The sequence below is a fragment of the Mobula birostris genome, chromosome 10 (assembly GCF_030028105.1).
Source record: "Mobula birostris isolate sMobBir1 chromosome 10, sMobBir1.hap1, whole genome shotgun sequence".
Lineage (NCBI taxonomy): Eukaryota > Metazoa > Chordata > Chondrichthyes > Myliobatiformes > Myliobatidae > Mobula > Mobula birostris.
Window position 1 is genome coordinate 43,714,333 of NC_092379.1, and position 22,690 is coordinate 43,737,022.

The window sequence follows — 22,690 nt, forward strand, 5'->3', positions numbered from 1 at the left end:
GTGATGCCTGCAATTCTAAACTGAAACGTGGGCACAGTTGTTGTTTGAATAGTTCCATAAGATATAGGTGCAGAGTTAGGCTATTTGGCCCATCGATCCATTTTCCCCTCTCAGCCCCAATATCCTGCCTTCTCCCTGTATCCTTCCATGCTGCGATTAATCAAGAGTCTTATCAATTTGTCTTTCAATCATGGCTGATCCTTTTTTCGCCTCCTCTGCCCCACTCCCCAGTCTTCTCCCAGTAACCTTTGATGCCATGAACCTATCAAGAACCTATCAATCTCTGCCTTAAATATACCCAATGACTTGTCCTCCACAGCCACCTGTGGCACAGAATTCCACATATTCACCACCCTCTGGCTGAAGAAATTCCTCATCATTTTCATTCTAAAAGGATATCCCTCTATTCTGGGGCTGTGTCCTCTAGCCTTAGACTCCCCTGCCATAGGAAACATCCTCTCCACGTCCACTCTATTCAGACCTTCCAACATTTGATAGGTTTCAATGAGGTCTCTTCTCATTCTTCTGAACTCCAGCAAGTACAGGCCCAGAGCCATCTAACTCTCCTCACGTGACAAGCCTTCCATTCCCAGTATTATTTTTGTGAACCTCCTTTAAACTCTGCACAATGTCAGCACCTCCTTTCTTAGATGAGGGGCCCAAATCTCCTCATAATACTCTAAATGATGCCTCACCAATACATTATAAAACCTTAACATTACATCCCTGCTTTTATATTCTAGTCCTCTCGAAATGACTGCTAACATTGCATTTGCCTTCCTCAGCCTGCAAGTTAACCTTCAGTGAATGCTGCACGAGGACTCCCAAGTCCCTTTGCACCTCGGATTCTTGAATTTTCTCCCAATTTAGAATGTAGTTTACACTTTTATTTCTTCTAACAAAGTGGATGACCATGGACTTCCCTCAAACTTTGGCAAAATTATTATGACAGGCAGCTTCATGTTTATTTGCATATTAAAACCTCATAGGATGAGCAATTATTGGTACTTAATTTGAAGATGAAATAGTAATTACTGATAATTAAGAACATGACAGTGTAATTTCCATTTAATATTAGTACAGTGTTTTCTGGTTAGGAACCTTGGGAATTTCTGTGATTGAGAAAATATGTCCTTTGATTTATACAGTTTTTGATAGTTTGTGTTTTGTCCTCCAGCACGGCTCTATATTGTTCTGCCTTTAAATGTTTCTCTGTCTCATGTTCTTTATGAGAATTCCTAATTCTCAGCAATTTAAGAATTTATCTTAAAGATTGTTTCTAAATATTGTGTTTCTTAGAAGTAGAGTAAAAAGAAGATGTGTTTCAGTTTAATTCTTTCCCACTAATCAGCCTCCCTTGGAGAACCTGGCAACGGTGGAAAAATCGGTAGTACGAGATAAAGCCATCGATTCACTGCGAGCCATCTCCCACGAGCACTCTCCTGCAGACCTAGAAGTCCACTTTGTGCCACTGGTCAAGCGCCTGACTTGTGGTGACTGGTTCACGTCCAGGACTTCGGCATGCAGCCTTTTCAGTGTCTGCTACCCTCGGGTATCCAGCTCTGTAAAGGCCGAGCTGTGTCAGTAAGTACTTTCCTCCCTTGGAATGCTGCAGATGAACATGATAGGAGTTAGCTAGGAATATTACAGTATTATTGTAGAAAATCTACATCCTGTAGTATCACTCATTATGTACTGAGTTGTATGGTGTGGGCGATCGTGGGTCTTTCAGTGGACACGATTGTTCTTGGCGAAGTTTTCTACACAAGTGGTTTGCCATCGCCTTCTTTCTGGGCAGCGTGTGTCTTTACAAGACGGGTGACCCCCAGCCCATTATCAATATGCTTCCGAGACTGTCTGCCTGGTGTCAGTGTCAGGAGTTGACATCTGCACCTGCTGCTCATACAACCGTCCACCACCTGCTCCCACGGCTTCACGTAGCCCTGATCGGGGAGGCTAAGTGGGTGCTACACCTTGCCCTACGGTGACCTGCAGGCTAGTGGAGGGAAGGAGTGCCTTACACCTCCTTTGGCAGGGACGTATTTCCTTCCTGCCACCCAATTTCGGAAAAATTTGGTTTTATTGGCGATAAGATGCTACCACCATGGTGGACGGGACCTTGTTTTAACTGAGTGGGTAGAAGTTTCTAGTTTAGAGAATAATCAGCCCCAAAATAGCACAGAAAGTGCGGCATTTTTGTTTTTAATGACATAAACTGAAGGTTTTTTGTGTGTTTTTAGTGAGGAAGGAGCAAAAGCCGAGGTGCATCATAGTCGAGTGGTGCTCATCGCTTACTCTCGGCTGTGTGGTTGAAGTGGCCTTGTCATTTACAAAGGCGTGCTCTTTTTGAGAGCCGTGTCTTGTCAAGCCTGTTGCTCTGCTTCAGGGCCATTTTGATTAATGTGGCACACAGAGGATTTCACTTGTTCGGAGGTGTTTGAGTTTTGTCGGACGAGAAGGTTGCTTTGGTAACTGTGTGCCCCTGCAGTCCACAACCAATGGCTCTGTTCTGCTCCAAGTGCAGGAGTCCCACATCTGGGGTTCACTTCCAGCCGCTTTACTCCCTGAATTAAAATTTTTTGTGGTGTCATTTGTGTAAACTTTCAGATACAGTCAGTTGTTTCAGAAAAAGAGAGGGCTGTATGGTGGGGAAATTCTGGGCAGCTTCTGGAGTAGGTTACGTGGTCAGCACAACATTGTGGGCTGAAGGGTCTGTAATGTGCAGTAAATTTCTATATTCTGTTGCTATCTTGAAGTATTTCTCAGGATAAAATCTGAATACCACAAATATTGGATTTTTGGGTGGTGTGGTGGAGATGCGTCTCTACCAAAGGAGGTGTAAGGCTTCCTTCTGCTGGTCTGCAGGCCACCCTTGGGCAAGGTGTAGCTCCTGCTTCGATACCATCGACCCCTCCCCACCGCCCCCGCCCCGATCAGGGTCAGGTGAAGCCATGGGATCAGGTGGTGGATGAGCAGCCGGTGCAGATCACAAGTCCCGGTTATGCGACCCCTGACGCCAGGTAGACAGTTTCTGAAGTGTATTGATAATGGGCTGGGGGTCACCCACCTGGTAAAGACACACACTGCCCAGAAGGCGGAAATGTCAAACCACTTCTGTACAAAACTTTACGGAGAACAATCAGGGTCATGGAAAGACTGTGACCACCCATAGCATATGACACAGCACATGATGATGGGTTTAGCAAAATATTTTAGTAGCTTCTGATTTAGAAACATTAATTGCAAAAATGTCAATTTTTAGTGCTTGTATTTCTGCTTGCGAATTGTTAAGTTCTGCATCAATGGGCGACTACTCCACTGGAGCAATTGCATGATTTCACACCTCCCCCCACCCGCCCCCCCACATTACCGCTTGCATTTTACTGTATGGATGAGCTGGAGGTGGGAAAGATTAGTACGGATGGTGTGTCCGTGGCAAAGAACTGAGTTGCGTCTGGTTAATATGTCTACGTACTCAATATGCTGCACCTTGTTAATGCTACTTCCTGCTTGCAAACTTTCTGTTGTCGTAGTCTGCACCATCTGTTCACCTTTGTAACTGGGGTTCACAACCCTCTTTTACGCCATCGACCCCCTGCCATCAACCGAGGGGCCCCAGGTTGGGAGCCCCTGCTTTATAAAGTTCCTTTGTCCACAGCAGATGGAAGCAGTGCCTGTCAATCTATCGGCATGATTACACCATTCCAGTACTCCAGCTGGAGATGCTCCTCCAAGAAGGTGGTTATCTTGAGGCTTTTGCCTGAAGAGCGAACTGTTTAATCAGTGTGTGTCCTTTCATATTCCTCCAACCTAAAGTATCCCGGGCAAAAGGCTTGACGCAGTCCGCAGTATACTCGTGTACTAAGGAGCCAGAGTCGTACAGAAATGGTACGCTGAAGGGGAGCTGGGATGGACACTTTGACCCTCACCTAGCTTCTGGTTAACGGTTGGACGTGTGCTCCTTGGTGTTGAGTAAGCTTCTCTTCTGGTTACTGTCCAGTGACTCCTGGAAATAAACCTTCACATCTGTAGCCAAGGAGATGTTCACACTTGCTCCAGGTTCAGACCCCACCAATGATGGCTAGCATATGAAAACAAGGATGTAATGTTCACATTTTATAAGGCTTCACTTGGAATATTGAAGGTAGTTTTGGGCTCCTTATCTAACAAAGGGTGTGCCAAGACAGGAGTGGGTACAAAGGAGGGTCACGAAACTGATTCCAGGATTGAAAGGCTTGTCGTACGAGGAGCATTCGGTGGCTCTGTGCCTGTACTCATTTGAATTCAGAAGAATGAGGGGGAGGGATCTCATTGTAACCTGTCAAATACTGAAAGGCCTCTAGAGTGGATATGGGGAGGATGTTTTCTATGGTGGAACAGCCTAAGACCAGAGGAAGCAATCTCAGAGCAGAGGTTTATCCAATTAGAATGGAGATGAGGAAGGATTTCCTTATCCAGAGAATCTGTGGAATTCATTGTCACAGAGGCAAAGTCATTGGGTATATTCAGGGCAGAGAGTTTGATAGATTCTTGATTAGTCAGGGCATGAGAAGTGACCTGGTTGAAGCGTGTAAGATGATGAGAGGTATTAATCGTGTGGATAGCCGGAGGCTTTTTCCCAGGGCTGAAATGGCTAACATGAGGGGGCATAGTTTTAAGGTGCTTGAAAGTAGGTATAAGGGAGACATCAGAGGTAAGTTTCTCACCTAGAGAGTGGTGGGTGTGTGGAATGCACTGACAACAAAGGTGGTAGAGATGGATACAGTAGGGTTTTTTAAGAGACTCTTAGATAGGTACATGGAGCTTAGAAAAATAGAGGGCTATGCGGTAGGGAAATTCTAGGCAGTTTCTCGAGTAGGTTACTTGGTCTGCACAACTTTGGGGCCGGATGGCCTGTAAAGTGCTGTAGATTTCCATGTTTCGATGAAGGGATATGGGGAGAGGGCAGGAGATTGGGCTGAAGGTGAAATGGATCAACCATGATGAAATGGCAGAGCAGACTCGATGGGCCAAATGGCCTAATTCAGCTCCTACATCCTACGGTGAAAAGTGACCACTTGGGTGATTAGCTTGGAGATTCACTCAGCAGAGAGTGGTGCTTCAAGAGCAGGAGAAAGAAAATTGATTCATCAATAAATTTTGCTCTGTCATGACATTTGCTAATATACTAATCCAAGGAATGCTTCCATCAAAGGTTGCATGTTGATACACTCCAGTACTTGTATCCTGGGAAGATTCCAGCACACATTGCAAAGTAATGAAACCTGTTGCTACGTTCTAGGTGATCTGACGGATATCATCCGGGAAACAATTGTTATATTGTCAGTATTTATTTTTATGATTTTTTTGATGAGATTAGTTCTTCCTAATGTTAACTTCAGGAAATTAATTTTGTTTTTTAATGAAGAACCAGCTCAAACCCGGTTTGAACATCTTTTTCACAGGATTCGGTGAGGCTGTTGGCAGTTGAGGCTTGTGTGAGCATAGCCCAGCTGCTGCCCCAGGAAGACCTGGAAGCGTTGGTGATGCCGACCCTCCGGCAGGCAGTGGACGATGAATCCTGGCGTGTTCGCTATGTGGTGGCAGACAAATTTTCTGAAGTACGTGTTATTGCTACAGCACAAAGTGCATCTCTTTGGTATGATGATATGGTGCATTTATGTTTTAAAGCTAGTCTTTAAGTTTTCTGTTCCAGCTGGAAACCCTTCTGATTCTGTCAAAAGTCATGAAAACACGATTAATTCCTCTAATATAGTTTTAAAAAATCATTAAATCAAGCACCTGCGTATTTTTAATATAATTGACTGACATGCCAAAAGGTGCTGAGATTTCTTACCAGATTCATTTAATTAGCCTGTTTTTAAACATGGATCTGAAATAGAACAAAGTTGGTCTGAATTGAGCTCAGATCTTTTTCAGTGTATCTGAAGGATAATCCTGTGACAGGGGTTTAGAACAAACTTGTTGGCATAGTGCCAGGGATCTGGGGATTCAGCACGTGCACAGGTTGATGACACTGATATTTTTCACTTTTGACTGGAGGAAGTTAAGGGGAACTTCAGTTCTGTTTAAAAATGAGCCGAAAGGTCGAAAAGCCAGGACGATCCTCAGAGACTTTGACACTCAGGAACTTGAAACTACTCACCCTTTCCACAGTCCCCTTGATTAGGACTGATGTGTGTTCCCTTGACTTCCCCTTCCTGACGTCCACAATCAGTTCCTTGGTCTTACTGTCATTGTGGTAAATTTTGTGATGTAGTGCATTAATTAAATGCTGCTTAAAACTTTTGATGGACTGGACCTTGCTGGTTCCTTCCCACTGCTGACTTCACACAGACCGGGTATGGGGTAGGGAGGTTGTGATTCAACTTCACCTTCCTCTGGTCCACAATCAGTTCCTTGGTCTTACTGACAAAGTGCCAGATTGTTGCCACACCACTCAACCAGCTGATCTATCTCACTCCTCTTCGGCTCCTTGTCACCATCTGAAATTCTGCCAAGAATAGTTGTGTCATCGGCAGATTTATAGTCCCGAAGAGCAGTCTCGGCCCGAAAGATCGACTGTTTATTTCATTTCCATAGATGCTGCCTGGCCTGCTGAGTTCCTCCAGTATTTTGTGCTAGGTTTCCAGCATCTGCAGAATCTCCTGTGTGTTTATGTTTTTTGAACCAGATGGTCTTTGTTCTCAGTATAAAACCTTGTTGCCTCAGGCTTCCTCCTGGTGCTCCGGTTTCCTCGCACAGTCCAAAAGCATTCTGGTTAGTAGGCTAAAGGGTCATTGTAGATTGTTGCACAAGTTGGTGGGTTACTGGCGGTGCAGTTTGAAGGGCCGGAACAGCTTGTTCTGTTCTGTGTCTCCAATTAAATCTATGCCCTTTAGTCTTAGACTTTCCCAGCCTGGGAAAACACTCGGATCAACTGAAATCTCTGTGCTTTTCTCACCACAGTGTAATCCAAATCCTCAAAATAAAGGCACATTGCCTACACAGGTTAATTGCAAACAATAACAATCAGGTTAACATTATTTAACAATTAAGAAGCATTATTTAATGATTAAGTAACATTATTTAGTTTTTTTGACGTGAGAAACTAGCTGATTACAATTGCTCACGTTGTTGTCTGTGTACCATACTTTCGGATTCAGAGCCATCAACGACAATATTTTCTCAACTTTGCCTTTCTTTAAAAATTTAAAATTCCTTCTCTTGAGGCCAGGAAATTCCAGTCCCACCCCAAAGCATTGAGATTAAATCTTTCTGTTCTGCATAAGTGTAAAATCTGTACTGAAACAGCTGGTTTATCTGTGGATATTTTACCAAGGATAGATCATTACAGCTGTTTTACCTGGGTAACACTTAAGATTGCTGCTTCTAAATGGACATCATTTATATAACCATTCCTTTTTTCTCCCCTCTCATTTATTTCTTTACCAGAGCATGAGGTATCCACTCATTGATAAACATCTGAACACAATGGCAACATTTTTCTGGGTTTCTTTCCTCTTACCCCATAGCTTCACGTGACCCTGATTGGGGGTGGGTTGGCTAAGCAGGTGCTACACCTTGCCCAAGGGTGACCCGCAGGCTAGCGGAGGGAAGGAACGCCTTACACCTCTCTTGGTAGAGATGTATTTCCACCCTGCCACCCATGATAAAATTACATAATTCAAAACTGTAAACCTGATCGAAAATTAAAGCAAATTACAGATGGACCAGTGTTGAAAAGCACACAGAAAACACAGCCATTTTGTCATCTTAGGATTGTTACCCTTGGAACAGGCAAAGACGTTATATTGTCTGTCTTTATACGATAACTAACCCGTGTTCAAAAATAAGCTCTATATAAGGTAACACACACAAAAATGCTGGAAGAACTCAGCAGGTCAGGCTGCATCTAATGAAGTGAATAAACAGTCGGTGTTTTGCGCCAAGACCCCTCATCAGGACCAGAAAGGAAGGGGGAAGATGCCAGAATAAGAACGTGGGGGGCGGGGGGGGTGGTGTGGAGGAGAAGGGGAATATTCTAGAAAGTGATAGTTGAAGGAAAGTTCATGGGAAAGGGTTCACACAAAATGCAGGGGGAACTCAGCAGGTCAGGCTGCATCTATGGAAGTGAATAAGCAGTGGATGTTTTGGGCCAAGACCTTTCATCAGGACTGGAAAGGAAGGGGAAATATGCCAGAACAAGATAAAGGTTGCCAGAGCACTTGTGAAATTGGCACCAACCCATTATTGGAAAACAATTGCATTATAACGGTACGGAGTTTATTGTATTTCTCATGTTCTGCTGTCAATGCTAATGACAGACCACAACAGAAGGCACTTTCTATGCTCAAGACCACATATAAACTAATCTTGCAATGAAGTCCGTAGCTAAAATACAGTTCAGATTTTCAATTTTGAAGTTCATATTTTCAGAGTACATACATGTCACCACGTACAACCCTGAGATTCATTTTCCTGTGGGCATAGCAATTTCTATAGAATAGTAACTGTAAACAGGATCAATAAAAGATAAAGTACAAATGCAAATATAAATAAATAGCAATAAATAACAAGGGTATGAAATAACAAGATAAAGAGTAATTAAAGTAAGATCATTGCTTGTGGGAACATCTCAATCGATTAAGTGTACTTATCCCCTGTAGTTCAAGAGCCTGATGGTTGAAGTGTAGTAACTGTTCTTGAACCTGGTGGTGTGGGTCCTGAGGCTCCTGCACCTTCTACCTGATGGTTGAGGGGTAATAGCTGTTCTTGAGCCTGGAGGTGTGGGTCCTGAGGCTCCTGTACCTTCTACCTGATGGTTGAGGGGTAGTAACTGTTCTTGAACCTGGTGGTGTGGGTCCTGAGGGTTCTGTACCTTCTACCTGATGGCAGCAGCGAGACGAGTGTGGAAAAGAAAGATGGTGATGTCTTTGTGATTCCCCTGTTCACGTGTTAATGCACAGATTGCTGCTATTGAAACCCGCTCTATCTTTGTTACTCATTTGGTTTCTCTTGCCTTTAAGGCTTCAGAAAACTGTGGGTCCTGAAATTGCGGAAAATGATCTGGTTCCTGCTTTCCAAAACCTGTTGAAAGATTGTGAGGCTGAAGTGCGAGCAGCTGGGGCCAACAAAGTTAAAGGTTGGTTGGGAATTCTCATTCTTGTCTTTTCCATCCGGTTAAGATGTTGTTGGTGAAGCACAGTGACAACTTTTTGGCAGCAGGAACAACTATCAATTACTTTAGTAATAGACTCTCGTTTTTGGCAATGACACTGCAATCTGTGCCTGTAACTTTCCTAGTGGAGGCGAGGCCTTTGATCCAGCTGTACAACCTGGCATTTTGCAGTGCAGTCCTGAACATTATTTGCTTCCGTTTCTTGTCTGCACAATTTGTCTTTTTTTCCTGCGCATTGTGTGATTGATGGTTTTCTGTTTTTAATGGGTTCTGTTGGGTTCCTTTGCTTTGTGGCTGCCTGTAAGGAGGCAAATGACAAGGTTGTGTATAGTACGCATGGTGGTTGCACATTTTGTCCGACGATGACAGGAAACCTGTGCGGGAGAGTTTTTAAAATGGAAAAGCCTTTGCACTGTGGCATTTCCACTCTCTTGGCCTCAGAAGTCCGGGTCCAGTGGTATGAACAAGCGCCAGAAGAAACAGGGGTCTTCTTGTTTGCAGTGGATGACCAGGATGCTTTCTGTGTCTTTTCATGCCCCTCGTTCTCCACAGAGCGATGCAGAGCCACCTTCCTGGCCGTTGGGTTTTACTGTAGATCGCACCCGCCCAGTCCGCTGAGGCTGACTTTGCGTGCTAGGACTGGCTTGTCCCAATCTCACTGGAGTATGAGACTGCTGTCACGTGCAAATGGCTGCTTGCAGCCACAGGGGAGAGATGAGTGTCCGGTGGGGAGCAAAGATGAGTGAGCTGCCCCGGAATGGACACGACAAGCCCCTTCACCAGAGGTGCGACCCCTTCCGTGGACAGCCCTGAACTTTGAACTCCTGTGAAAGATGTAAACAAGGTTGAAAGAATGCAGAGCATATTTATAAGGATGTTGCCTGGTCTTGAGGACCTGACTTATAAGGAAAGATTGAATAGGTTAGGACTGTATTCTTCAGAATGCAGAAGATGAGAAGAGATTTGATGGAGGTACAATATTATGGGGGGTATGGATGGGATAAATGCAAGCAGGTTTTTTCCACTGTGGTTGGGTTGGACTACAACCAGAGGTCATGGGTTAAGAGTGAAAGGTTACAAGTTTAAGGGGAACATGAGGGGAAACTTCTTCACACAGAGGGTCATGAGGATGGAACGAGCTGCCAGCACAAGTGGTCCATGCAGTTTTGATTTCAATATTTAAGAGAAGTTTGAATAGGTACATGGATAGTAGGGATATGGGGCGGGGGGGTGGTTGTGGTCCTGGTGCAGGCAGATGGGAGTAGACAGTTTGAATTGTTCAGAATGGACGAGAGGGGCCAAAGGGCCTTTTCTGCGCTGTGCTTTTCTATGACTCTATTTAATGTGGTACCACATATCCAGGTGACACTTCTCCAAGTGAGAACAGCATGCCAGCATGCCTCCCCTTTGGCATCCTGATCTGATCCCAGAACTGGATGACAGCAAATGGAAAGGAATTGTGTGCCACTTGACTTCATGTTTCGATGGTGGCTGCTCCTTACAAATTGCACTTCATTGCTTGTGCAGAGTCTTGAAAGGTTGTGAGATTGTGAAAAAGAGTGAGTGGTGTTCTTTACGTTTGTACCACTGACTGCCTAACCCGAGGCCCTCCGTTGGTCAGGGTCCACCATGGATGTTACGTGCAGCTGTCTACGTGATACGTAAGCCAGGGCAGTATGATATGGAGAGTAAGCTGTTGCCCATGTAGCAGGCTCCCCCTCTCCACGCATCTGATGAATCCAAAGAATTGGCAGAGACCGATACAGTTTGGTACCAGTGGCGTCGCAGGAGTTGACAGTCAGCGTTGAACTCAACGTAGGACTGCCTCGGAGAAGCCGGCTCTGGATTTTTCCCTCTGGGTTTACTCCTGTGAGTGGGTATAGCCGCAAGGCATTGGAGGTTTGAGCTCAGAGTCTTCCTTCTCCTAGATGAGCTGCCAACCATGAGCCCCATCTGACCGAAGTGACCAGTTTTAAAGTGTCAGTGACCTGCCTTCTGCTTCAGTAAGCCACATGCAAAGGCCAGGAGCTGGACTTGGTGTGAGAGGCTGTTTGAGGTGCATGCCATGAGGAGCATTTAGTCTGTAGTGGGAGCTTGTCCCCATTACCGCCCCTGGCCATGACAACCTTAAGGAATCATTGACTGCCTAATAAGCTGCATCTTTTCTCATGTACGTGTCACTTGATCGGATCTTTCATCAGAGAAACTGGGGTGGATGTCGGGCCACCCAGCCACACCACTGTCCACCGATTGTGTCTGCAGAAGCACATCATCACATAGAGAGATAAACTGGAACGAGAAACTAGAGCACATCATAAACCTGAATGAGTCGAAATCTACTTCGATTAAAGCATGCTCAGGTACCATCGGCCGACAGCATCGGGGGAAGAGAGGGAGATTCACTTGAGTGTGAGGCCCTTGCTTTGATTCCCTACTTTCGAGTAAGCAAGCTAGTAGACAAAGGTAGAAATATTGTGATGTTGCTTCCCAGATGGACCCACTTCATCCACAAAATCTGGCTCCAATCGTGCGTTTTGAAAAGGAATGCATGAGTTATATTTAGCCTTTCAGATTGTGGTAGTTTAGTCATGGATTATGCCTTCATGCAAAGTGGAGCTGGCCGGGATAAGTATCGCAGCATCAGTCGTCTTGGCCTGGCCAGTTTCCATAAATCAAATGTTTCAAGTGAATTGTGATGTGCCTGCCAAAGTTCTTTGCCAGTCATCTTCAGTAGCTGGTACATTAATGCCAACTCATGGAGTTCATTTGCACCAGAACAACTTAGAGGAGGAGTGGGCCAATGTGATACCTCTGAATATCTATTTAGTAAGATTACAGTGCAGAATAGGTACACTAAGCCACGCTGCCCAGCTATCCCCCAATTCAATCCTGACCTAATCACGGGACAATTTACCAGTTAATGACCAGTTAACTTATGAAATGTGCACTCGAAGGAAACCCATACCGTCACAGGGAGACCGTACAGATGTGCCAGAATTGAACCTGTGCTGTCTGACTCTTGATGTTTACACTGTAGGTGCTGGCCTTGCTTTTCCTTGTGCGACTTAAATTGTGCTTCAGAATGTATGTTTTCTCTTGCCACTATCTTCTGAGAAGATACAAATGTTAAGGCAGATGCTTTTCAGCAATTGCTTAATCTGTTAAACTTTATTGATTTATCATTGTGGTGAGAGTGTGGAACGAGCTGCCAGCGCAAGTGGTGCGTGCAAGCTCGATTTCAACGTTTAAGAGAAGTTTGGATGGGTACGCAGATGGTAGTGGTATTGAGGGCTATGGTCCAGATGCAGGTTGATGGGAGTAGGCAATTTAAATGGATCGGCACAGAATAGATGGGCTGAAGGGCCTATTTCTGTGCTGTACTTTTCTCTGACTCCATTGTTTTGTTTGAGAATAACTCTCTTAACGTGCAGTATTCTATCTTGCAGATTTCTGTGAAAACTTGCCAGGAGATTGCAGGGAGACTGTCATAATAAGTCACATCCTGCCGTATGTTAAGGTAATATGCCTTCTCAAATTCTTGGCTGGTTATACAGTCTATCTAAAATTAATGTAGCAACTCATCTATTTCACTTCAGGAAAAAGTCCCTCAGTATTTTGGGTGGGCCTGAAACGAGGATTCAGGCACCTTTTAATTCAAGTTTTATCACTCTGAACTGCTTGTAACTGGAAAAGCTCAATGTCCAAGCACAAGTCACATCTTGCCCCCTCTCCCGTCCCCTCTCCCGCCCCATCCCCCTCTCCCACTCCCTCCCCACCCCCCTCTCCCACTCCCTCCCCATCCCCCTCTCCCAAAGGGCTGAGTTCTGCGGAAGGGTTTTGGACAGAAATGTCGACTGTCCTTTTCTCCATAGGTGCTGCCTGGCCTGCTGAGTTCCTCCAGCATCTTGTGTGTGTTGCTGGTTTTTTAACATGGTGTTGGCTGCCTGGAGTGATGGGAGAGGCAGATATATCGGGGACTTTTAATGACGTTTAGATAAGCACGCGAATGTGAGGAAAACGGAAGAATATGGACATCGTGTAGATAAGATTGCCCACTTGATTAGGAATTTAAGTATAACATTGTGGGTCATAGGGCCGCTTCTGTTCCATGATTTATATAAACTAGAATATCAAACTGTAAACAAAATTATTTAAGAATGATCCGTGACTGACCAGGTGGATCAGAAGAACGTGGAGCAGGATGGCATCATGAGGGAGGTATCTAATGACAAACAAGAGAAAATCTGCAGATGCTGGAAATCCGAACAACACACACAAAATGCTGAAGGGACTCAGCAGGCCAGGCAGCTTCTATGGGGAACAGTACAGTCGATGTTTCTGTAGGTGCTGTCTGGCCTGCTGAGTTCCTCCAGCATTTTGTGCGTGTTGGCTGAGATATCTGTCTAGGTTTTCATTTGATCATTTTATGAGATTGAATTCAAGAGCAGAGAGGTCATGCTGCAACTATACAGGGTACTGGTGAGGCCGTACCTGGAGTGCTATGTGCAGTTCTGGTCTCCATACTTGAGGAAGGATATATTGGCTTTGGAGGCAGTGCAGAGGAGGTTCACCAGATTATTCCAGAGATGAAGGGGTTAACCTATGAGGAGAGATTGAGTTGCCTTGGACTATACTCTCTGGAATTCAGAAGAATGAGAGGATATCTTAGGGAAACATACAAAATTTTGAAATGGATAGATAAGATAGAAGTAGGAAAGTTATTTCCATTGGTAGGTGAGACTAGAACTAGGGGACATTGCCTCAAGATTCAGGGGAGAAGGTTTAGGACAGAGATGAGGAGAAACTGTTTTTCCCAGAGAGTGGTGAATCTGTGGAATTCTCTGGCCAGGGAAGCAGTGGAGGCTTCTTCACTAGATATATTTAAGATACAGTTATATACATTTTTAGATAGTAGGGGAATTAAGGGTTATGGGGAAAAGGCAGGTAGATGGAGCTGAGTTTAAGGACAGATCAGCCATGATGTTACTGAATGGCGGGGCAGGCTTGATGGGCCGGATGGCCTACTCCTGCTCCGATTTCTTATGTTTTTCTGAATCATGAATGGAATAACAACTGTTTCTTCCACCGGAGTCTCTCCAACTGTTCTTTTAGTTTGAGAGCTTCAGATAAGAGCAAATGTGCAGTGCGTTCTTTAGAAGCAGTGACGTGAGCTGGTTTGTAATCTCAGTGCATCCTGGATTAAAGGGCAATCGGTTAATGGTGTGATGGAGCTGTTATTTCTCCATCTATCATGTTCCTTATTTATTTTGTCGTGAACTTAAACAACACTGCTGCATGTGCAAATTCTGGATTTTTTAATTAATATCGAAATTTGCATTCTTTCATTATTTTTACAGAATTAAAATTATTTTTAAATATGTAAAAAAAAATCTCTCCCCTGCCCTCTCCTTCCTCAATTCCCCACTCTGAGCTTTTACTTCTCACCTGTCTATTACTTCTCCCTGGGTCCTCACCTCCTTCCATCTCTCCTGTGGTCCACTCTCTCAGATTCTTTCTTCTCCAGCCATTGACCTTTCCCACCCACCTGTCTTCACCTAACACCTTCCAGCTGGCCTCCTTCCCCTCTCCTCACCTTTATATCCTAGCATCTTCCGCCTCCCTTTACAGTCCCGATAAAAGGCCTCGGCCTGAAACACCGACTGTTTACTCATTCCCAGAGATGCTGCCTGAGCTGCTGAGTTCCTCCAGCGTTTTGGGTGAGCTGCTCTGGATTTCCAACGTCTGCAGACTTGATTCCCTTCATGTGCTACACCTCAGAAGATTCCCCAAATGTCGGAAATGCCTCGATTTTCCAGGCACAGCTGACAGATTCCAAGTGTACATCTTCAAATTGTCAGCTGTTAATTCAAGCCTTGAATTATTTGTTAGTTTGAAATGAAATCGAGAAAAAAGCCTGCCGAATCATGATTTGAACTGTTGTATAATTTAATAGTGATTAGTATTTTGCATGTATTTATGCCAAAGGTGCAGAAAGATTTCTCAAACGCAGAAATTCAAGTGTTTTTCTTTTGTGAAATGCAGCTTTTCACAAAATGACCGTTGTTTCCTCCCATGGCCCTCCCGAGGAGCTCGCCTGCACTCAGGGAGAGTGAACGGACAATAAAGGACAATTAAGACTCAGGAACAGAATTAGGCCACTCAGCCCATCGTGTCTGCTTCGCCATTCCATCATGGCTGGCTTATTACCCTCTCGGCCCCATTCTCCTGCCTTCTACCCCGTAACCTTTAACACCCTGACTAATCAAGGACCTGTCAGCCTCCATGTTAAATATACCCAGTGACTCGTCCTCCACAGCCATCAGCGTTGATGGATTCCACAGATCCACCGCCCTTTCACTGAAGAAATTTCCTCTCAGCTCTGTTCTAAATGGACGTCCCTGTATTCTGAGGCTGTGCCCTCTGGTCACAGGAAACGTCCTCCCTGTTCTAGGCCTCTTAATATTCCATAAGTTTCAATGAGATTCACCCCTCTTCCTTCCTGTCTGAACTCCATCGAGGACAAAGCCGGAGCCGTCAAGCACTCCTCTTGTATGTTTCATTCCCAGGATCATCCTTGTGAACCCTCTCTAATACCAGTACATCTTAGATAAAGGGCCCAAAGCTGCTCACTATACCCCCAACTGCATTCTGACCAATGCCTTACAAAGCTTCAGCATTACCCTTATATTTTTTCTAGTCCTCTCAAAATGAATGCCAACATTCCATTTTCTTTCCGTACCACCAATTCAGCCTGCAAGATAGTGTTTAGGGAACCCTACACGAGGTCTCCCAATTGCCTTTGCACCACTGATTTCTGAATTTTCTGCCCATTTGGAAAATAGTACACGTCTTTACTCCTTCTACCAAAGTGCATGGCCATACATTTCTGGTAGTAGGCACCCTTCGATCCCGGGGATGATGGGTTTGTGCCTCTGGTGGACTGTGTCCTCTCCTGGGCAAGAAGGTTTGAAGGACCGGCTCTGGTCAATGCAGCAGGCTCCCCCTCTCCACGTCACTCATGTTGTCGAAAGGAAGGGCAAGCGCCAATACAGCTCGGCACCAGTGTCATCGCAGAGGTTGCCAGAGTGAAGCTGTAAACAACATCAAACTGCCTTAGGGGTTTACCCCCAAAGCCTTTCCCATGGGTGGGCATGACTGCAAGGCAGTGGAGGTTTAAAATCAGGGTTTTCCTTTTCTTAAGCGGGCTGCCGCCCAAGGCTGAGGAATCCTACCTACTCGAAACACTTTCGGACACCACAGTATATTCCAACTGCCACTGCCTTGCTATTCTCCCAATCTATCAAGTCCTTCTTCAGACTCTCTGCCCCTCCACCTATCTTGGTATCATCCACAAATGTGACCATCAAGCCATCAATTCCGTTGTCCAGATCATTGACATCTGCTGGAAAAGAAACGGTCACAATACCGACCCCTGTGGAACACTAATAGTCACCTGCAGTCAACCAGAAAAGACCCCTTTCATTTGCAATTCTTTGCCTCCCGTCAGTCAGCCAAGCTTCTATCTTTACTAGGATATCTTCTGTAATACCATGGGCTCTTAACTTGCTAAGGCGTCTCATGTGCGGCATCTTGTCAAACTCCAAGTAAACAACATCCACTGACCCTCCTTTGTCTATCCTGCCTGTAATTTCCCCTTAAGGAAACCATGCACCTCCAAGTACTGGGAGCCTCGTCCTTAATAATGGACTCCCAACATTTTCCCAACCACTGAAGTCAGGCTGAAGGGCCTATAGTTTCATGTCTTTTGCCTCCCTCCCTTCAGAGTGAAGTGACATTTGGAAATTTCCAGTCCTCTGGAACCATTCCAGATTCTAATGACTCTTGAAAGATTATTACTAATGCCTCCCCAATCTCTACAGCTGCCTCTTTTAGAACCCTGCGGTGTAGCCCATCTAGTCCAGGTGACTTGACTACCTTCAAAACTTTCAGCTTCCCAAGCACCTTCTCCTTAATAAAAGCAACTGCACTCACTTCTGCTAACTGACTCTCGAATTTCTGGCATACTGCTGGTGTGACTATAACTTGGACCATAATGTATAGTACCGTGCAAAAGTCTTAGGCTGGTGTATATAGCTAGGGTGTCTGAGTTTTGCACGGTCCTGTAGTAATTCTTATATACTGCACTGTGCTGCTGCTGCCGCAAAAAAAAAATCAAATTTCTTGACATCTGTGAGTGATGATAAACCTCGCAGATGTCTGATATGGGTCTCTGATGTGGACTGAGAGTGGGAAGGGGGCAGGGAGAGGGGAGTTGTGTCCCTGTCCCCCTCTTTTGGTGAATGTCGGTGATAGCGTAAGATGATATCGTGGTTCTGCATTTGTGTTTATGGACTGTGGACTTTTTCAGATTTAGGGTTTTTATATTCTGTTTTCTTCATCGCCTTATTCTTTTCGTTTTGTTGTGTGAGGGGAGGGTGTTTGGAGGTAAAATGCTCTGTTAGTTTTTTGTGCGGGGGATGGGTTGGGGGGGGTCGATGTTGCTCTTCCATTTTGTGTGTGGAGGGAGGGGTAGTTTTGGGGATCAGATGATCAGGATGCCATTATTTTTTGTACCAGGGCTGGGGAGGTGTAGGTTTCATGCTTCTCTCTGAGTGACTTTCATCTTCTTTCTTTGCTTCGCGGCTATCTGGAGAAGACAAATTTCAGGGTTGTATTGGGATAGATGCTTTGATCATAAACAAACCTTTGACTCTTTGGTTGGGAAAAGGGGGAAGGGAGCGGAAAGCACCGGAGAGACATTCTGTAATGACCAATAAGCCAATTGTTTGGAATCAAATGGCCTTGCCTGGGTTCTCAGGGCTGAGTATGTCTGCACTCGCACCACCCCCTCCTGCCCCTGGCAGTCCACCTCAGCCACCTCTCTCACACCCCTCCCGTGGGTGCTCCACTCTCACCATTCCCAACATCCTGTGCTCCCGCCAGATTTACAAACTTGCTCTCCGCTGCACGTTGGCAAGTACAGTTCTGTGCAAAAGTCTTTGGCACCCTGGCTAGATGTGCATGTGCCTAAGTACTGTAAGTGTGAAAGTAGCATTCATATTTCTTTTGTGGGATTAATATTTCATAAATGTCCAAGATGATACTTTGAAAGCAGAGAGTCTGGGGAGCGCCAGTGTGTTTGTCAGACAGCGTTCGCAGTATGAATGTTTTTCACCTTTGCTGTACTCAGAAAATTGCCTTTCCTTCCTAGTGCCCTGAGGTCCATTTGAACATTATCTCCAATCTGGACTGCGTGAATGAAGTTATTGGAATTCGCCAGTTATCACAGTCTCTCCTGCCAGCCATTGTAGAATTAGCAGAAGATGCCAAATGGAGAGTGCGCCTTGCGATAATCGAGTACATGCCTCTGCTTGCAGGGCTGCTGGTGGGTGGTTTATTCTAAAATGTTTTTATAGTCTATTAGCAATGCTTCCATATGGATGATTTGCAGAATGGAAATGATTGCCCATATCAAATTGAAACTTTAGTTTAAAGACGGAAATAACTTTGAACATCTTCTTTCCTTTTGCACCAGAAGCAAATGTGTGATAGTAACAATTATACTTGTAGCCCACTGACATGGGTAGTCTTACTTTAGACTCGGGGCTCCCAACCTTTTTTTTAATTGACCATTAACCAAGCAGGGGTGGAAACCCCTGGTTTAGACCATCAGGTTTAGGCCCCTGTTTAAGGACTGCGGACTTTGTCAGACTTAGGGATTTTATATTCTGTTTTTATATCACCTGTTTCTTTTCATTTTGTTGTGCGAGGGGAGGGTGTTTGGGGGTAAAATGTTCTGTTGGTTTTTGTGTGGGGGGTGGGCTGGGGATGTTGTTGTTCCATTTTCTGTGTGGAGGGAGGGGTGGTTTGGGGGGGGGCTGATGATCAGGATGCCATTCAATGACTTTCATGTTTTTTCTTTGTTTCATGGCTATCTGGGGAAAACAAATTTCAGAGTTGTACATGATAATAAGTGAGCCTTTGGCCTGCACATCAAACAGATCCAAACACAGAAAGGGCAATAAACTCCGTACAATCAGATGAGGGGGTGACAACTGTTGTCCCAGAGGAACTGTTGATGCTTCAGGCTGGGACATTCCATCAGGACTGGTAAGGAAGTGGGAAGATGCCAGGATAAAAGTGTAGGGAGAGGAGAAGGAGACCGAGCTTGAAGGTGATAGGTGAAGCCAAGTGGATGGGGGAGGGGGGAATGATGTAAGAAGCTGGAAGGTGACTTGCAGATGTCGGTGGGACGCAACTGAAACAAGAGGGATAAAATGGAGTTGTGGTATGTGGATGCGAGAGCAGGCAGAAACAATGGGCCTACCCAACCATTCAGCTTTGTGAATCTTGGGACCAAGTGTCAATTCTCTGGACACCTCCTCTTACTGACCCCTTGAAAAGGACCTCACTTGGGACCATCAGGATATTGTCTCTGACACCACCAGCAACCTCATCGACTCTGGAGATCTCCCAACCACTGCCACCAACCCTCATTGTTCCCTTATCCCACACTGCAACACCTCGTATTCCAACTAAGTAGTCTTTAAGCTGATGGCATGAACATTGATTTCTCTTACTTGAATTACTTCCGGTAATTTTGCCCCTTCCATTCCCCACTCTGGCCTCTTACTACCTCTCCTCCCTGTTTATCACCTCCCTCTGGTGCCCTTCCTCCTTCCCTGTCTCCCATGGTCCACTCTCCAGTCCTTTACCTTTTCCACCTGTCATCTCTAAGCTTGTTACTTCCTCTCTCCCTCACCCCTCCTCCACCCACCTGTCTACACCTATCACCTTCAAACTTGTCTTCCTTCCCTTACTCCTCCCTTCATATTCTGGCATCTTTCCCTTCCTCTCCAGCCCTGATAAAGGGTCTTGGCCCAAAACATCGGCTGTTTATTTATTCCCATAGATCTGCTGAGTCCCTTCAGCATTTTGTGTGTACATCCATTTAAAACTTCTCTGCATCATCAGACCCCAACTTTGTATCATTAGCAAACATGGATACTGTATATCACTGTAAACCCTCTCAACAAGATCATTGATATTGACTGAATATTAGAGCTCAACATCAACTCCTGCAACACTAGTCAACAACCTCCCAATCTCAAAGTGACCTATTTATTCCTAGTCATTATTTTCTGTTTATTAACTGATCCTCAACCCACACAAGAATATTTCCTTCAATCCCATGTGCTTTATGATTTCTTCTGTGGCACTTTATTCAAGGTCTGAAAGTCTAATGAGCGGCATAGCTGTCTTCCTCATCAATTCTCAGCAAACTTGAACAAGTTACACGCCAATTCTGATCAGTCCTACTTTTTTAAATGTGCTGTTGCCACTCACTCAATGATAGGCTTTAAGTATTTTCTCTGCAATTGTCTTCTCCCAACTTTGTTAAAGAGTGGGGTTACGTTTACTTCCTTCCAGTTGAGGGGAACCTCAAGAAGAAAGAGGTGGGATTTTGGAAAATGTATTCTTTCTACCATCGTACTATGGTAATTTTGCTCATCCATTCTGCAGTCTCTTGAATAGATACAAGGACTGGAGTTTCCTTGGTGTTGTCTGGATCCACATACTAGCCTCATTTGTAATTTCAATCTGTTCGCCTTACTCACCAGTTCTACAGTACTTATTGTTAAGGGCATGATGACCTCCTGGAACAAAGTCTCCAGTGAGACCATAACCAGGTCTATTAATGCTGTCTCATATGACAGGAAATTAGCTGCTTTGCAGCAATTTTAAAGTGCAAAGTTGCAAAAGTACAGCCCAAAGACAGTAAATTGCTACAAATTTCAAAATAACTAGTGCTTAAAATGCATAATGATGCATTGTTCGTGGACCTTCATTATAAAATCAGAATCAAGTTTATTATCACTGGCATATGTTGTAAAATTTGTTGTTTGTGGCTGCAATACAGAAAACAAAATAAATAAGTTACAATAAATCTTTGATGATTGTCTTGGAGGAGGAGATGTTATTTTTGATCTCCCGATCAAGAAGTCGATGATCTAGTTGCAGAGGGAGGTACAGGAGCTCAGGTTTTGAAGCTTGTTGATCAGTAATGAAGGAATGATGATGTTGAACACTGAGTTATAATCAATAAACAGTAGGCTGACGTAGGCATTGTTGTTGACCAGCTGGTGCAAGGGTGAGTGCAGTGCCAATGAGATACATTCCCTATAGAACTGGTTGGTTGAGTGGCACAGGTTTTCAGTGCCAATGAGAATCATTCCCTATAGAACTGGTTGGTTGAGTGGCAGAGGTTTTCAGTGCCAATGAGATTCTTTCCCTATAGAACCGGTTGGTTGGGTGGCACAGGTTTTCAGTGCCAATGCGATACATTCCCTGTAGAACTGGTTGGTTGGGTGGCACAGCTTTTCAGTGCCAATGAGATTCATTCCCTATAGAACTGCTTGGTTGGGTGGCACAGGTTTTCTGTGCCAATAAGATTCATTCCCTATAGAACTGGTTGGTTGGGTGGCACAGGTTTTCAGTGCCAATGAGATTCATTCCCTGTAGAACTGGTTGGCTGAGTGGCACAGGTTTTCAGTGCCAATGAGAATCATTCCCTATAGAACTGGTTGGTTGGGTGGCACAGGTTTTCAGTGCCAATGAGATACACTCCCTATAGAACTGGTTGGTTGGGTGGCACAGGTTTTCAGTGCCAATGAGAATCATTCCCTATAGAACTGGTTGGTTGAGTGGCACAGGTTTTCAGTGCCAATGAGATACATTCCCTGTAGAACTGGTTGGTTGGGTGGCACAGCTTTTCAGTGCCAATGAGATTCATTCCCTATAGAACTGCTTGGTTCAGTGGCACAGGTTTTCTGTGCCAATAAGATTCATTCCCTATAGAACTGGTTGGTTGGGTGGCACAGGTTTTCAGTGCCAATGAGATTCATTCCCTGTAGAACTGGTTGGCTGAGTGGCACAGGTTTTCAGTGCCAATGAGATTCTTTCCCTATAGAACCGGTTGGTTGGGTGGCACAGGTTTTCGGTGCCAATGAGATTCATTCCCTATAGAACTGTTTGGTTGGGTGGCACAGGTTTTCAGTGCCAATGAGATTCATTCCCTGTAGAACTGGTTGGTTGGGTGGCACAGGTTTTCAGTGCCTTGCCAGGTGCACCATTGTGCCTGAAGCTTTGTCAGGGTTCACCCTCTGGAAAGCTGTTCAGATGTCGGCCTCTGAAACAGATATAAGATGCTGCAGGGAATTACACATGTATAATTTTATTCTGCCTTTCAAAGTGTACATAAAAGGCATTCATCTTAATTCAGCCATTTATGATGTTAGGTTTCACCTTGTAGGAAGTAATAGCATGCAAACTCTGCCAAAGCTAAGGTGCATCCGATTCTGTCTCTAGCTTCCCTTGGAACTGTTTTTTCATACTTAAGATAGCTTTCCATAGGTCATAGAGTCATAGAAAAGTACAACACAGGAACAGGCCCCAGGCTGATCTATTTCATAGAAAGCCATTTAAGCTGCCTACTCCCAGCAACCTGCACTGGGTCCATAGCCCTCCACA

General features: G+C 44.8%; 1 protein-coding gene across 1 annotated transcript in view; it reads right to left on the reverse strand.

The window, feature by feature from the left end:
- LOC140203642 (serine/threonine-protein phosphatase 2A 65 kDa regulatory subunit A beta isoform-like) overlaps positions 1 to 22,690 on the reverse strand; it is an 84,876-nt gene that overhangs the window by 6,697 nt on the left and 55,489 nt on the right. Inside the window, exon 16 of the mRNA XM_072269690.1 lies at positions 5,443 to 5,572. Coding sequence (XP_072125791.1) covers positions 5,443 to 5,572 — 130 coding nt within the window. The remainder of the gene's footprint in view (positions 1 to 5,442; positions 5,573 to 22,690) is intronic.